Raw genomic sequence first — 17,547 nt, 5'->3', positions numbered from 1 at the left:
TGTCAAGCCTCTCTTTGCCAGTCGAATACGATTCTGTGATTGGTTGACCTAAACTTGCGCTGCGGGACTCAGTCACTTCACAGCTGTGGAAAAATATTGGGTGAGATAGGGAGAGGAAGAGTAAACGGAGCGGACAGCTTCCGCCTCACCATCAAGGAAGAGTGGGAATCCGGTAAGAATTTGTATTATACCGGAACTGGGGCGAGGGGCCCGACGTGTGAAGGCTGACGGTGACTTGTGTATGAGGTGTGTTGGTAACATATATGTTTAAGGCTAACTATTTCAGCTTAAGTCTTTGATGTCGTCCTTTTGCTCCATATATATGTATAAATTAAATGCACGGCAGGGTTAATGTAACAGTTTCTCAGAATGTTTTCACACGGGAAAAGGAAACCCGGGAAGAGCTCATCTATAGTAATATTTTGCAGGCCTTTTAAATGTTTTATTAATAATTCTGGGGCATAATCACACAGGGTGAACGCGATGACGTGTAGTGATAACCGGTAATGATGTACTAGCTATAATGCTGTGCTTACGTCTACTTTTTTTTTCCCCATCCATGTAATAATTGTTTTGTGTAGTGCCACATTGACAAAACCTCACTGGTTTATGTTTATACCCAGGATGTCCTGGCTGTGTAGCAATGTGCTTTTAGGGGAAGTGACAAACATGAGCCCTTATCGGAGTTGTTACTGTGTATGTGTATGTGTATGTGTATGTGTATGTATATATGTATATATATATATATATATATATATATATATGTGTGTGTATATCTAATAAAGCACTGATTGCTTAATAGTCCATCAGCATGGTTTGAGCATCCTTGAGCATAAAGTATACTACTGTATCCAGTAACATAGGTTAACATTAACAAAACCTGGTTTTATCTGATTGTTGCAATAAATTCCTTTTTCAGCAGACCCGGAGGCTGGCGTTGATGTCAGTCATGTGATATTTCGCTGCTGAAGCACCACACTATTCTTTACGGCGGCGCTGCAATGCTGCACCATGGTTTGCTGATATCAACTATTGTGTGACTCTCTGCATCAGTATAAGCTGAGTCAGAACTGGGTATTAATCCTGAGCCTGCAGCCGGTACAGGAAAGCTTTTAATGCCGTGTACAATGTCCTGTTGTCCGAACTATAGGTCAGTCCCCCCCCGCCCCCTGAAATCGCTCAATACCGTGTGTATGTATATGAGTGTGTGTGTGTGTGTGTGTATATATATATATATATATATATTATCCTAAACCTATGTAATCTGGGTTATACATAAATACTGAATAGAAATACATTTAAATCCATGCTATTGTATTCAGGGATTAGGGGTCAACTAAATCTTGTATGTGTATTCATAAACTTTGATGGTTTTAAGGTAATAAAACACTTTCAGTACACATAATTCATTCTATATATTTAAATGTAAACCCAAGTAAGCTTTCTTAGGTCTTTTACCTATTGAAAGTGGTAAGATGGCCTATTATTATATTACGCAGGATCATGTCGGTCCCTCATGGGAGAGAAGCTCACTGGGGTTGGCTGTAATTTGTGAATTGTAAAGTATAACTCATTTGCACCCTCTCTATCGAACAAATACAGTAGTAGACAAATAAATTAGTAGAGTAGATTTCTGGTAATTCTTGACTCACCTAAAACGCTTTCTTGTATCCATGACATTTCGCAGGGCCTACACAATTAACATCTGCTATTTCTCACCTCCTTGTAATATTTATCAAAAAATATTTGTACTCGGTGTGGCCTCTGGAATTACTAAATGTATGTTGGAAATCTTATTTTAGATGAGCCCCACGGCTCAAACAGAAGTAGCAACTTTGTACCCACTAGCCTTCATTTTAGTTAACTGATCATACTTGTACATAATGAGCCGTGTTGACCTGCCGTACGCTGGACATTTGAATGACATAAAGTGTGTTCTGAGTGTGCAATCTTGATTGAGTTTAGAGCTGAAACAACGAATCGATAAAATCGATAATAATCGATAACGGAAATCGTTGTCGACGATTTCCGTTATCGATTAATCGAGTGATCGATTCGTCGTTGGAGCACTAGGCTCCTTTTACTTACCTCCGCCTGCGTTCCCCGGTTCCGCTCCACGCTCTGCAGTCTCCGCCTTCTTCATGCTACGTGACGTAGCGGAGGTAAGTACTCTTTATGTCTATGCGAATGTTTATGTGCGAGACGAGGGAGAGGGAGAGGGAGAGGGAGAGAGGGAGAGAGGGAGAGGGAGAGGAGAGAGAGAGAGAGAGAGAGAGAGAGAGAGAGAGAGAGAGAGAGAGAGAGAGACTGGGTGCAGAGCAGAGCAGAGCAGAGTGGGGGTGGGGGGCAGGGCAGGGTGTGAGACTGGGTATTTGCATATTGTTTTTTTTATCCGATTAATCGATTAATCGAAAAAATAATCGGCCAACTAATCGATTATTAAAATAATCGTTAGTTGCAGCCCTAATTGAGTTTATCCCGTGACATACATAACGTATAACGGAATACGGCAGCACAGAACATACATCGACCGTATATACAAGCATAGCAGCTTCTAAGCATTTTTTAACCTTTATATTAAACTTTTTTTTTGTTTTTCTCCTTCTAGATGTTCTTCTTGTCGTAGACTTGTATTTGTTCTGGATTAGTGTTGCAAAGATACATTGACCTGACGAACATTTGCTTTGGCAGCTACTTTAGTAATTATCCATGCATGTATATTTTCAGATGCACAACAAACTGCTTCAGAGGTGTAAGTGGATTATAAATGCTACAGGACTGACGACTGGAGACGCAAAGAAAAGGAGATTTGTTTCCAGCCACATAAAATATCCACCGAGACTTCATGCTTTTATCTTATCCGGTACTGTTGTGAAGAATTCTCTTCACTGTGCATGGACAGAAAACCAATGCGTAGGTAAGTACCGGGTGGGGTATTGGTATAAATGATTTGGTCATTAATAAACACCGCTGTTTTTTTTTTTTGAGGATAATTTTTTACATTTTTTTAAACATTTTTTAGAGCTGCACAGCCTTAGTTGCCAAGAACCTTTTTCTGCTTCTCCTTTTTGCATATATCGTCCATTTAAAGGCAAATTTACCATTATTTTAATTTATAATTTAGAATAGTTTTAGATTGGTATTGATGCTGAAAAACACAAAAAGCCTCTCACATCTAAAGCAAGCCATCCTTGACATATCAGGGCTGCATTAAAAAAATTATATTGATGCAAAGCTTTAAATATGATCTTATCACTATAGCAACAGAATGGTCTAACAAACTAACATTCAATTGGCTGCTCTGGTGGTAAAATAAACCCAGTATCTAGTGGAAATTTCCACTAGAATCACTCTATATACAGATTTCCAGATGTATATACATACATGTACGTCATGTACAGAAGGTATATCTTCATGCAAACAAAGCAAAGTCTACTATACCAAATATCATTGTAATGAAACTGGAGTCCTGAGTTATGGATGCAGCCATATAAACATGTTATACGGCCACGCTTAATGAATATATCGAAACTTACCATGTGCACATATTAAAGGACAAGGGTTCTTTCATACGCTATTGATGCCTAATTTGCATTGCATGCACAGATATACGCTCTTAGTTACAGTTACGGAAGCACTTGCATGAGTCGGAGGGAAGTAGGATTTTGTTGATTCGGATGCTTCTCTCACCCAGGCTGAATATTGTTTTCCAGAAAATGAGTTCCTATGAGGGCATTGCCTCCCGGGACATTCCCAGACCGCGCATGTACAGACAGGCCTTAACTTGCAATAGTTTTTGCTTACGCTGTGGCAAACTTGACCTATTTCATATTCTATTTTGATGCTAAGATTCATAACCAGCAAAAATAATGCTACCACATTTCATTAGTATGTTTAGTGCTGATCAGTAAAGTTAAACAATGTTTAACTGTTTTTATATTTCACGTACGTTCTTTATTCTATTAATCTAGCCAAATGAAAGAATGTGTTGTCATTTCTAGCAGAAAATTCTGAATAAAACCATCTAGGACTGAACCTCATTTTCATAAATTTGTTTTGCATGTAAATGAAATCTGGAATTGCATTGTTCTAGTATACACTAGACATGTGCAAACTGCCCAATAACCGATTCAGACAAATTTTAGGACAACATATTCTGTTTCCTGCTAATTCATTTTGGATGAAAATTGGAGGATTTTTTAAAATTGAAAACAAAATTCTTGCAGCTCCCTTATTCTCCAACATCCTCTTCAGCGCCGTGTTCTTGTGTCCTTTCTTTGTTGCATCTCCGCAGGCATGGCTGCTCAGCGAACCTCTGCAATGGTTGCGCTTCTGTTGATATCTTACGATCAGGGAGAGGATGTCACCAGAAGCTCCCCGTTTTTGCAAACTTTCATGGGTGGTTATCTTCGGGCAAAATGGCGGAGCTTCCGAGGACACCCAATCCTCTGAACCAGGGGAGAGGATGTCACTGGAAGCGCCTCCTTCCTTCAATGTGAGGTCATGTCTGCGGACAAAGAAAAATGTAGTGGTTTTGCTTCGTTTTCGCAGATTCATACGAATTGACAAAATAAGCAAATTTTGTTAAATTTGCAATTCTTATGTGTCTGAATGCACAAGCCTAGTACACGCAGTGTTTTTCTGGAACCTAATTTGATTTAAGTGCAAGGACTATCGGTCAGAAATCCCTCAAGAGAAGAGTTTAATTAAAAATATATATTTAACATATATATAAAATATATCTTCTACAAACTATTAGTCTTATGTGTAGACTAGTAATGTTTAAACGGTTGTCCGGTGTGCACACAATGTTATGTTATGGCCATCCTATAAAATGAATTTGAAATATTCATGACGTCCTCTAGAATAGACTTCCTTCTGGGTGTTATATCCCCTTTTTATCCAATGTTGTAATTTAAATGTATATTGAATGTTTTCTCCTGCGGCCGTGGAAAGCCTCTCCTTCTGCAAGCTGAGATAGAGTTTCACTTTGCAGCTGTTCGATTTAAGGAAATGATATTCAGGGAAACCAGCCCCCGGAGCAGTCCTACGGAGCCACCCCCCTCAGTCCCGAAACCCACAGCAGCAATTCATTTCCAATATCAGAGAAGGGACACAGAAAAGCACCGATGCCAGATATCATAGCCTGGTAAAGGGGTCTTCTTGCCTTGGGAGGGATTAGACGCGTTACTATATAGCAAACATTTTTAGGTTAAAAGAAGCCACAAAGAGCAGCAGAAGACAATCCATGGACTTTAACAGCATTTGTTGATTTTTAGGGCTGATGCAAATATGACGTTCTGTAAATATTTTTTTTGTTATATTTTCCATTTACATTTGAACATTTTTAAATCTATGCTTCTGCAACAATGTATGCCATAATTCACCTACTTAATAGCAGCTCCCTCCAGCATATAGAAACATTATTTAAGAATTAATGGGTTCCGTTCTTTGTATTCTGTATCTGTTTTCCAGATTGATTCCTTCTCTCCTGAGCAGGCTACACCTTATCTCCTATATAAATGTGTGTGTGTGTGTGTGTGTGTATATATATATAATGAACAAAAGAGATCGTATGGTTTGCTTTTGCCTTGGAAAATGCATTCCAGTTAATCTATGAATTTGAAAAGATCTTGTTAATTAAATATTTTGCTTATTCGTGGGCTACATGCCAGCACCCATAATATGTGCAATAATCATCCCACTTCAATTCTGGGCAAATTTCTGTCAAAGTTAGAAATTAGATACTAATGGTAAAATGAATAGTTGGAAGATGTGGGGGATTGTGAGCTGTGATTTGTCCAGCTGTGCCAAACTCAACTGGTATGTGATAAATCGTCTTAGGCCATGGTTAAGCACCTTTAAGCACCTTTATTTGTATGGCTGCGCTAATTTAGTATGAGGCTCCAGTGATTGATGAAAATAGAGTGCTCAACAGCACTTGCACCGTGATTCAGTTATTATGCATGAAAGATGCATTGTTTCATTCAAGAATACATTCTGATGAAAAGTTTTGAAACATGATATCGCCATAGCAACCAATGGAATGATCCTGTTCATTGGGCCATTCAATTGCTTGCTATAGGAACCACTTTTCAAACAATTAACCTGTAGATGACTAGACTTCTATAGCCAATACTCCAATACTATTATTCGTAGTAGCAATATTGCTGCTATTATTTGTTGGGTGTCACACAAATATTGTTTTTAAAAATCTGCTGACCAGGCTTTTATGGGCTTAGTGTGGTACTACTTGATTCTGTTGGATGTAATGTGTCCTTTTATATCGATGTATTTGCTTTTGGTACAAACTGAAGGCCTCTAGCTGTATGGTTCCATTATTTACAGAGTGTTTACTTTGCCATGTTCTTTTTAACTTGTTTATTTGAAACGTAGGTGTCTCAGTACTCGTCCAGGGGAGACTGGTATGGACGTGACGAGTCGTTGTACCCTGGGAGACCCGAACAAACTACCAGAAGGGGTCCCTCAGCCGGCCCGCATGCCTTATGTCTCGGACAAACATCCCCGACAGACTCTTGAGGTCATTAACCTCTTGCGCAAGCACAGAGAGCTCTGTGATGTTGTACTTGTGGTTGGCACCAAGAAGATCTATGCACACCGTGTCATCTTGTCCGCTTGTAGCCCTTACTTTCGCGCCATGTTCACCGGAGAGCTGGCTGAAAGTCGACAAACGGAAGTTGTTATACGGGACATTGATGAACGAGCCATGGAACTGCTGATAGATTTCTCCTACACTTCGCAAATCACGGTGGAAGAGGGTAACGTCCAGACTTTGTTACCGGCTGCTTGTCTTCTTCAGCTGGCGGAGATTCAGGAGGCTTGCTGCGAGTTCCTAAAGCGCCAACTCGACCCATCTAACTGCTTGGGCATCCGGGCCTTCGCCGATACCCATTCTTGCCGAGAACTGCTGAGAATTGCTGACAAATTTACCCAACACAACTTCCAGGAGGTAAGATATTACGTAATTGGGAGGGTGGTGCATCTCGATTTAATCTCTATAGCTACTTATGACATGCGCATTGGGACAGGTCACTTTTCACCAAGCTCAGTTATGTTACCAAAAGAGCAATGTGTGCTCATGTGAGGAGTTCTGATGGCTGTTTTTTAAAACCTACACGTAAGGACATTGTTCGTAAAACCATTTACCAGCAGCTGTGTGTTTTGTCCTTGCCGAATGACACAAACGATGCTGTGTTGACAGCTAAAGGACAACATTCTTCACTCCCATAAAGACCACAATATGCTTTACACCTTTCCTCAACGTAAATAACTTTTTAGCTGAACGTTCATCTGCCCAAAAAGATCAGATCTTTCTCTAATTACTGGTCCACATCTAAAGTGCAAAAATAGCCATCTTCATTTTCTTCCACGGTTCTTGGTGGCTTTAAAATATCTAACCCCCTCCCGAGCCACAGGTGTGTTTTCAATCACTAGGTCAGACGGACACGTTTGTGAGGGTATGTTAACTTCTGTAACGGAAAAGGGAGGCGTGTGTTTACATGCGACTCTGTACGTGCAAATCTATTTGGAGATCGAATCAAAGTTTCAATTTGCACGCCATTTCTGGACTGAGTGCCACCCAAGAAGGCGCAGGCAGTAATGGGGACCCTTTGGCTCCTGGTAACTATTTGCAGAGGGATTGGTTTCTTGGCAAACACTTAACTCGGGACCTTTTCTTTTAGTATATGCATTTATACGATCTCCAAGTGCGGTTTTAAGCACAATGTCCTTTGCCCTGTGTAGAGATATAGATTAGTTGAAACTAACCCCCCCCCCAAACTGTTTGGCTAATTGCTGTTAATGTCCTATGTGCAGCCTTTTGTTTTAAGTATGGTAATTATAAGTACTGCAATAGTAGGATAAAAGTAGATAATTAAGATCATTTACTCACTCAAGATAACGTGTTCTTTGTTTAGACTTTTGTATACCTGTTGTGTCTGCAAACCATTGATTTTGCTCTTACGGCTATATATAAACAATTTTAGTGTATGTACTTAGAAAATAACATTCAAACGGAAGAACTTTTGCACCGTATTTAGTTTGCTCAGTTGCCAGAGTCCCTTGTAGACCGCTTTGGGGAAATTAATCTTCTAGCTAAATTGTAATGAATAAAAGTGAGTGTATTTATTTAAATGGCAGCTGTATGGCTTGTATTTCTTTTGCCTGACCTTAAATCTCCACTTTAACTCAGAAGGTCAGAAGTAACCAAGAATCTTGCAAACTCTTTTAAACCCGCACTCTATAGAGGGACAGGCAGTGTTACAGATCCGTGTTTAACTGGCATGAACCTACGGTACCGATCAAATTAGAACGGCAGTCAGCTGTCGTAGATATGTCTGCTACAAAGAAACCCTTTCCTTCATGCATACACAGTGTACACAACACACTTTCCCATTACCATGATGACCCGTATTAGAAGCATTCTTCATGCAAAGTGCTAAAAGTGCGTTGTTGCAGCTTAATTTATAGCCATTTGCAGAATGTGATTCTTAGCATTACTCCCGGCTGCATGTTGATTTTTTTTTTCTTCTTCCCATTTGGGTGTTTTTTTTACTTTCTCGTCTTTTGTGAGCAGCGAAGTATGAACCCCTAAGTCTTATTTGTTCTTTATATGATTACAAGTCTGTAAAAAGTATATGAAGAGAGATTCAAGTGTGTTTTGTACACAGAAATAAGAAATTGCTCTCATACAAACTGTAATACTTTTTTCTTTTAAAGTAACCTAGAATAGATTCTCGTCGGAGAGCCTTACAGAGTCTCATGCATGTCACTGATTTTTTTTTTTTTTGAAGAAGAAGAACATCCAATGTGTTAAAGCCCAATTTTAAACTTCTTTTGTTTGCTGTGTAGATTAATTTCCCTCAATGTGTATCTGCAGTCTATTACCAGACACCACTTATATACAGTTTGTATACTACAAAACAGATAGTATTGTGCAGACCTTTAAACAACTATATGTTGTATAAAGGGTTAACGCCTGACACTAGGGCTAGCTAAAGAAATGCAGGCAGAGTATTGTATAGCACAGACATTCCGGTCATAGCCGACATTAAATCTTTTTAATTTGTTTACATAGCCACGTATGCTATTACCACCTAATGTGTTTGACAGCTACACAGAGCAACACCTCGATAACTTTGGTCAAATTAGATCTTAGTCCATCGACCGGTTGTTCAAGTCTTAGTAGGTAGAGTGGCATCTTTAAGGCAAAGTCTCAGGTGTAGTGTGATGTCATCCCCGCATCTATTGACTTCTGATGTCATGACGCTTTGCAAATATTGTTAGAAAGTGACTGTTACTACAGAATTTTCTCTCCCCCAGAATTAAGCAGTTAAATAAAAGAAAGAGAGCGAGATGCATATGGAAAGTATCTAAGGAAAAGTTTAAAACCCATTGATTTAATTAAATGTGGGAATTATGAAGGGACAGCCCATGACATTTGTCCTTCAATGCATGGTTAAATCTGTAAAATGTGCAATCTCATCGCGTAATATCTGTATGTTACAATTGCCCAGTAGCTTTGGAAAGCCATAACACTGTGTTCTTTTTATGCGGACATTTGGAGTTTAACCCCTTATGGACAATGGGTTGTCCTTAAACCCATTAAAGACAATGCATTGTAAGCCCGGACATGTACAGGCTTTGTCGTGAAGGGGTTAACCTCTGTAAAGCTACAGGCTGCAATATACAATCGGTGGTGCCTGCTCATGACTGCTTTTATTATTGCCTTCTGCTTTGTGTTCATATCTCTTCTGTTCCATGTTCTCCAGGTTATGGAAAGTGAGGAGTTCATGCTTCTCCCAGCCAATCAGCTGATAGATATCATTTCCAGCGACGAGTTGAACGTACGCAGTGAGGAGCAAGTCTTCAATGCTGTTATGGCCTGGGTCAAGTACAGCATCCAGGAGCGGAGGCCACAGTTACCACAGGTTACTTTTGTGGGCTTTGCTCTAAATTTTTGTTACAGAAGAAATATACATTTGCAAGAGACTTCAGGCCATGAATATGAATGCTGACGGTATCAAACAATGCCTCCTTCTATACATATTCTGCAAAATAGTCATGTCACGGGGTGGTCATGTCATCTCTTAGGCAATAAAGAAGTAAAGTCATGATTATCTTTTAATCTACAAAGCTTGAATAACAAGATGTCACTGTTTTACCAAACCTGTGCTTTGAAAAGACTGGGAGAGACAAAAGTGTAATTTTTCACTAAATGTAAAACCGGGCAGCTGATTAATGGAAAATTCTTGATTATTTTAAGCATGTGTTTCTTCTCTGTCAGGTTCTACAGCATGTCCGTCTGCCACTACTGAGTCCTAAGTTTTTGGTTGGGACCGTGGGATCTGATCCGCTCATTAAAAGCGATGAAGAGTGCAGGTATTCTCATGGTCTCTTACGAATCATTTCACTACTCCTTGTCAGGCGATTACCCCGAGCTCTGCTTGGCCCTCAGTAATATTACAAACTAGATTGATGTCTTGTGAAGAGGCAGTAATCATGTCTGTTAAAGGTTTCATACAACACAGTTGTTGATTAAGATATTTGTAGTCCCCCCCCCAAATCATCAGATTACCATTCGCCTTCAAAATGTGTGTTAAGAGGGGCTGCATCATTGCAAAAAAAACAAACCTCACAGGTCCTCTGTCAGAGGCATGTCCCATCTCTGTGCAAGTATTAATACAGACGGTGTCATTTAAGGCATTTCGGATCTTATTTCCCTTTTGGATTGGATGGTAATCTTGCAAACCTTTCCTTCAGGGACTTAGTAGATGAAGCCAAGAACTACCTTCTATTGCCCCAGGAGCGGCCTCTGATGCAAGGTCCCCGGACCAGACCTCGTAAGCCTATTCGCTGCGGTGAAGTGCTCTTTGCAGGTAAGGTTTGGTGAAAATCTGTGTTTTAAGTTTGGTTTTACGTACAGTAACTAAAGCATTTACTAACACATGGTATATGATGTGGGTTATTATTACTATTATAGTTAGCCATCATATTCTGCAGGGCTATACACGGGGTCAACATGACATAACAAGTAGTAAATACCATAACAATTCAATTTACAGAAACAACAGAATGAGCTTACAATCTAGAAAGAGTTGGGCTATATTACAGAAGAAGTAAAAGTGCCACTGTAGGGAAGGACCAGCCTCACTAGTATAAGTATTGTCTGAACACAGGAGCTGAAGGAACATGGGGGGAAGGATGTTAACACACAAGTCTGTAGATGTCCCTAAAGGAAGGGGTCCGTAGGGAATTTTTGAATGATTGAAGGCAGTGGGAATGATGGATAGGTCGGGGGAGGGCAAGTGTGCATGAGAGCTAGAAACTGGAGCACAGGACAGATGGAGATCATCTGATGAGTGGAGAGACCGGTGTGGAGTGTATTTGGAGATGAGTGATCAGATGTAGGGAGGGGAACCGCTGTGAAGGGCTTTGAAAGTAAGATTCAGGATTTTGAAATGAATCCTTAAGCGAACAGGCAGCCTGTGAGGAGACTGACAGAGGGGAGCGGTGTTAGTGAAGTGATATGTGAGGAAGGCAAGTCTGGTGGCAGCGTTTATACTGGATTATAGAGGGGCGAGATGAGCATGTGGGAGACCACCTAAGGCGGGTTACAATAGTTGAGGTGGGAGTTAATGAGGACATGAACAAGAGGCTATAACATTTTTCTTTGTATATTTCAGCGTAGGTCAATCTTCATATTGTTTATTTATTTTTATTTTTTTAAGCAATTGAAATATTTCTTGAAATACATATTTGTCTCCATCCGAGCATTTCCATCTGTTTGGGGGGTACGCTTAAAATGTTTTTTTTTCTCTTCATTTTAGTGGGAGGCTGGTGTAGCGGAGATGCCATTTCAAGTGTAGAGCGCTACGATCCTCAGACTAATGAATGGAGAATGGTGGCTTCTATGAGCAAACGGCGCTGTGGGGTTGGAGTCAGTGTTCTAGATGACCTCCTTTATGCAGTTGGTGGACACGATGGATCCTCGTACCTAAACAGCGTAGAACGGTAGATCCAACACTCCTTTCTTTCTTTCTTTCTTAACACCAAATGAGGATTTGCTGCCCCGAAGATTTGTCATGCTACACATGGTGCATGCCTAAAAGTGTATTGTACTTTGCGCCGTCTTTCTATGTTTGAAAGCTTTCTCTGATCTCCCAGGTATGACCCAAAAACGAATCAATGGAGCAGTGATGTGGCCCCTACCAGTACTTGCCGGACAAGTGTTGGGGTTGCTGTGCTTGGGGGATATCTTTATGCTGTTGGGGGTCAGGATGGCGTCTCTTGCCTCAATATTGTGGAACGGTATGTCCATTTTAAACACATTAAACATGTCCTCTGCGTAAAACTGACAGCCTAGAATGTTTTGGGCAGTTTATATCAAGTGAAAATACTTTTTCAATGAAAACAACCTATAAACCCACAATCCTCTCTGGTGATTTTGGCAGCACCAAGTTCTGTCTTTACGCTTTCACAAGATCTTTGCATTAGTGAGGAGATCAAATTAAATCTGAATTAGCTGGCCAATTATTTTGTTTTGCGTGGAAGCTAGCATAAAGAACAAAGCCTGGTATTATGATATCTGACCTAGTTGTGTGTAAGGGTCTGAAGAATGCAACACATAATTGGAAAATGTCATTATAAATATGCTTAATTAAATCCCCACTGGAGTTTCCAATGCAGTAAATCCTCAGTATTTGAGTAATGAGTAAGATCCCTGAATTAGTAAAGTACAAAATGCTTCGTACTCTTGTTCAGAGAGGGTACTTTTGGGGAAAATCAATTTTTCTAATAATAATGTGCTGACCTGCCTGAGAAACCTGATTATAGGCATTGATTAATTATGGCGTTCGTACTAACAGACACCTGCTTGCATTATCCAAGATAATAAAATGGGCAAAAACACATGACCCGCGTTTAATGGTTGTTGCTTGTCTTTCTCCTAGGTATGACCCGAAAGAGAATAAATGGACACGTGTTGCCTCTATGAGTACCCGGAGACTTGGTGTGGCCGTTGCTGTCCTGGGTGGCTTCCTCTATGCCGTTGGAGGGTCTGATGGAACATCCCCTCTAAATACTGGTTAGTTACATTACATCTTTACCACACCTTGCTTGGTACCATCCTGCAAAAATACAAATGGGTGATGACCGACACCTCCATTTGTGGTTTTATAGAGTTTGTCATTTGTAACCGGATTTAAAAAAAACAAACAAACAAAAAACATCCTGTGTTGAAAATAGCGTTTTTAATTGTTATGCAATTTTCTAGAAAAAAAAAATATATAGCTGAAAATTCACTACTTTTCTTTTTTTCTCTTCTATTAGTGGAAAGGTATAATCCTCAGGAAAACCGCTGGCACACAATAGCACCCATGGGAACCCGTCGCAAACACCTTGGCTGCGCCGTGTACCAGGACATGATATATGCAGTGGGCGGCCGAGATGACACCACTGAGCTGAGCAGCGCTGAGAGGTATAATCCAAGAACCAACCAGTGGTCACCAGTTGTAGCCATGACTTCCCGGCGCAGTGGGGTGAGTTGACCGAGCCACTTATGATTACCAAGTAATACAGCATTGGGCTGGTAATACTACTGCCATTTACCACAGCAAGTATGTGTAACTTTGTGTAACATAGATACTAATATGTTTGTTCCCAAGCTAAGAACTGAATAAAAAAGTATATAGATTTTATTTCTTGTGTATTACATTTCTAAAGGGTTAACTATATAAAACAAAAACAATCTGAATACCTGTCCGACGTTTTTGTTTACAGGATGTGTAAAGTTCCCAAACTGCCTATTTATTTTTAATCTTGCATTGTGTCACAGGTCGGCCTGGCTGTAGTAAACGGACAGCTGATGGCTGTAGGAGGCTTTGATGGAACGACGTACTTAAAGACGATAGAGGTTTTTGATCCGGATGCTAACACTTGGAGGTAAGTGTCACCAAGGACAATCTCAGAATAAGTCAAAAGTAAACAATGGGCATCGTTACTATGCACCCCTTGTTTGTGATTGTCAGCTCCGCCATCACAGGCTTCCATTAACAGCGTGTCATTGGTTCTTTGCTGAACCCAGACTCTAGGGGGCAGCAGCGCCAAATAAATGCCATTTAGGGAAAGTGAAACATTACCCAACATGCTATTTTTTTAAAAACAATTATATTGTTTTGATTCTGATTTTGAAACTTCTGGTGCATTTAGTTTTAAAATGCATAGCTTGCGATTTTATATAAGTCACTGAAAGGGTGTTCCATTGCCATGTAATATAATCAGAAAGGGCTGGCAAGGGTCAGAGGGGGCAGTTTTCCCCTGACTGGTCTGATTTTAAATGTTTAAACAGGTAAGCTCTATGATAAATTTAGTTATAGTATGGAGAGATACAAGTTGTTAATAGTAAATAAACTAAAGTATCTACAGAATCTAGCCTAGTATACTATCCTATAGGAAGACTGCCAATTATGATCTCTATAAGAAAGGTTTAATGCCAATGGTACTGTGTCGCAAAATTGCGACAGTTAACACCGGTGTACATAGTACCACACCCTGGCACTTTTGCCAAAAAAGGACGACTTATGAAGGCCTTTTTTACGAGCCAAGCTTTATTAGCATTACTATAAGCCACCAACTTGTTTGAGCAGCAAAATTCTCCCACAGTATCGCATGATTGACAACAATGTTCGCCTCCAGGTCCACAGACAGTAAGTTTATTGGAAACAAATGAGAGAAAACCCAGGTTTTTGTCAATGGTAACCTACGTTAATATATACGGCACTGTGTTCTATGCACAAGAAGAGTTTTTTTCACCCCATGAAACTTCCCCTTTAAACATAAAAGGTTAGAAATGATGTTTTTCATTGATTTCTTTCTGTCTAAGACCATCGACTAATTGCCTCTGTTTCTTTGCATGCAGGTTGTATGGTGGCATGAATTACCGGCGCCTGGGAGGGGGAGTTGGAGTTATCAAAATGACACACTGTGAATCTCACATCTGGTGAACCTTTTACTGGAAAAAAAACCCCCACCACAGTAATGGACACTGCCAGAGCGTTTCAGATTTGTTCAAGCAGCCCTCATAGTCAATTGTTACAAGACGTTATTTGCAATTATCAATAATATTTTAATTTGTTTGCCATTTATTAATGTTAGTTTTTCCATTATTTAACTCCCCCAGTGCTGACTGGGAAAGCTTATTTAGACTTTCTTGGAATATTGTTGCCATGATCTAGTGCTAATTGGTTCTTGAACACCCTTGATAAATTACATTAGATTACATTGGTTTTAATTATGTTTTGAGTAGGTTTAAGATCTAGAGCTGAATTGATTTTAGTACATAGATACTTTCTTCAACAGGAAATGGTATGAAACGAGCAATATTTTCTACATTTTTGAAGGACATAACATTTGGATCTTGAAATTGGTTAGGAGCTGATGAGATTCTGACATGGAATATTCACTTGGCTTTTAATAGCTCATTGAGAGAGGCACAGTGGATATGTACGTGGACCATAATTAATCCCAATACTTTAGCGTGAAAGCTCCCACGTGATATCTGGAGTGCCGGATTTTCACATGCTGCAGGACATGACTTGTACAGCCGCGTGCACTAAAGTACCCAGATTCTCGTGCCTCTAAAGCCTGCTGTTGCACTGTCTACAATTTACATAACCCCGGTCATAGGTTAACTTGTTCTGTCTGTATTTTTTTTTTTTAAATGTTGGAAATATGAAGGTATTCCATGTGTGTCCTTTGTCTGACGATTCATGACATCATTTGACTGCCTGTTGAAGGTGATGTTCAGCCACAACTTTTTTTTTATTAACTGGCACAACTGACGTCCTACTTGCCGCCATGAATGATTTATGTCCAAGTAGTGATTTACAGTATTATAATCATACAAACTATTTGATTTTGAAGTCCCCACTTCACAGCAGGCTTGTCTTGTATGTGACTTAATTTGGTGCATTTACAAAGGTTAAATGGTGAAGGATCTCAGTGTATGCTATTCATTCATGGCATATAGTGGCAACATTGCAACAATCCTTTCACTTAAGCACTTTGTAAGAAGAAGCATGGGATAACAGAACTAAGTTCACGTGCTGCACGTCTTACTATTTTTGTTACAAATCCAGAGCTTTTTAAAATTGACGTTCCTGCAAGCATGGACCTGCTACTGAACATTGGCTTGCATTGTGGCATGCGAGACATTACTAAATCGTTTAAAGGTTTACTGCCAGCAAAATAAAGTCTGGTTCATGTATTCAAGTATATGGCTATAGGTCTATTTAAAACCAAATGTATAATTACACTTCCAATGGTACAGTGTCTTTAAACTGTTTGCAGGAGAAAGTGTGCTGCAAGGTTGCCTTTTAACTGTATTTACAGATCTGTCTTGTGTTTTACACAACCTTGAATCCCAAATCATTGGGCAGTGAATGATATGCAGGTAACGTCGGCACTATAAGAGTTAAATCGGTGCCGAGCTGATCCTCTTGCAAGCAGCCTGTCGGTTTCAGACAGAGGTTTTTGGGCAGCGTTATGATTCGTGGTTACATCGGACCGTGCGTCACTCCTTAAGAGGAGGGTGTCATCTATTCAAACTAAACACTTCTCATGTACTGGTATAGTGGCCAGCCGATGTCTCTGGCAAGCTGTATTGCTCCATACCCTTTTACCCCTGAAAGTAATGCTGGTTCATTTATCATTCATTGACTCGTTCTTCTAAAGTGCCCACAGAATAAATAAGAAGACAGTAGACCGACTAGTAATAATGACAGGAAACCACTGCAATAATCCACAATAGTTGGTGTTTACAAGAATAGCTGCTAAATAGAAAAGTGAAGATGTGTGCAAAAAATTATTAAATAATGTCCAACGGTAGAAAAACTGTGCAAGATAAAAGCAGACACTCCAGACTTATCTCAGCTTGTGTAACCGGATCAGTTCTCCTTCATAAAGGATCAGAACCTCACAAGGAGAAAACCAGATTAAATTGCATATATTTTCAATTGGACATCTCAGGCTTTGATGTCATATAAGAGATGTTAACATTCCTCCAGTCTTTATTCTCGAATAGAGCAAAAAGAGGCATTCAAATAAACAGGATTTATTACATAAAAAGTGCATAAAATACCTTTATTAACGGTTCTCCCGGATCCCTCTCCCAAGTCTTTAAAGCATCTCTGTATATGGCACACAGTTCTACAACTTGGGATAGATTGTCCTTAATGCTCTCCCACAACGTGTTTCACTTCTTGCAGGCTTCGTCTGGTTACTGTTTAAGTTGCTTGCAGGTGGCTGCTTTGTAGAGATAGAATATTGAATGCTGGACTTCAGGATATCATCTATTTAATGGTGCAGTCATGCCTGTTTCTTCTCCCGCAGGCATTAGTTAAGCAAGCACTGTATAATACCCATGTTTCTGGTAAACAAGTGGTGTTTTGCCATTAAATTCCACAACTAGTTAACTTTTCTGGTGGTAATGCTGTCTGCCAAAAACAGCAACCAGGTCTACTATGCATA

General features: G+C 39.8%; 1 protein-coding gene across 3 annotated transcripts; it reads left to right on the top strand.

Moving 5' to 3' along the window:
• Nucleotides 1-59: 59 nt before the first annotated feature.
• On the top strand, nucleotides 60-15,164 carry KLHL20 (kelch like family member 20). 3 transcript variants are annotated; one of them, XM_053469213.1, is made up of 12 exons: nucleotides 60-172; nucleotides 2,728-2,917; nucleotides 6,397-6,970; nucleotides 9,792-9,950; nucleotides 10,307-10,401; nucleotides 10,783-10,898; nucleotides 11,850-12,033; nucleotides 12,187-12,330; nucleotides 12,972-13,105; nucleotides 13,351-13,559; nucleotides 13,856-13,962; nucleotides 14,939-15,164. In XM_053469213.1, exons 2-12 carry the CDS (start codon nucleotides 2,895-2,897, stop codon nucleotides 15,021-15,023), a joined length of 1,830 nt encoding a protein of 609 aa, XP_053325188.1. In that variant the 5' UTR covers nucleotides 60-172; nucleotides 2,728-2,894; the 3' UTR covers nucleotides 15,024-15,164. The 3 variants fall into 3 exon arrangements, with proteins under 3 accessions (XP_053325188.1, XP_053325187.1, XP_053325189.1); XM_053469212.1 differs by having other exon boundaries at nucleotides 77-246; XM_053469214.1 differs by lacking the exons at nucleotides 60-172; nucleotides 2,728-2,917 and adding an exon at nucleotides 5,045-5,149.
• The last annotated feature ends 2,383 nt before the right edge of the window (nucleotides 15,165-17,547 follow it).

This window comes from Spea bombifrons, chromosome 6 (genome assembly GCF_027358695.1).
Source record: "Spea bombifrons isolate aSpeBom1 chromosome 6, aSpeBom1.2.pri, whole genome shotgun sequence".
In the NCBI taxonomy this organism is placed as follows: Eukaryota; Metazoa; Chordata; class Amphibia; order Anura; family Pelobatidae; genus Spea; species Spea bombifrons.
Note: the sequence above shows the minus strand (reverse complement) of the source record. Positions and strands in the feature narration are given on the sequence as shown.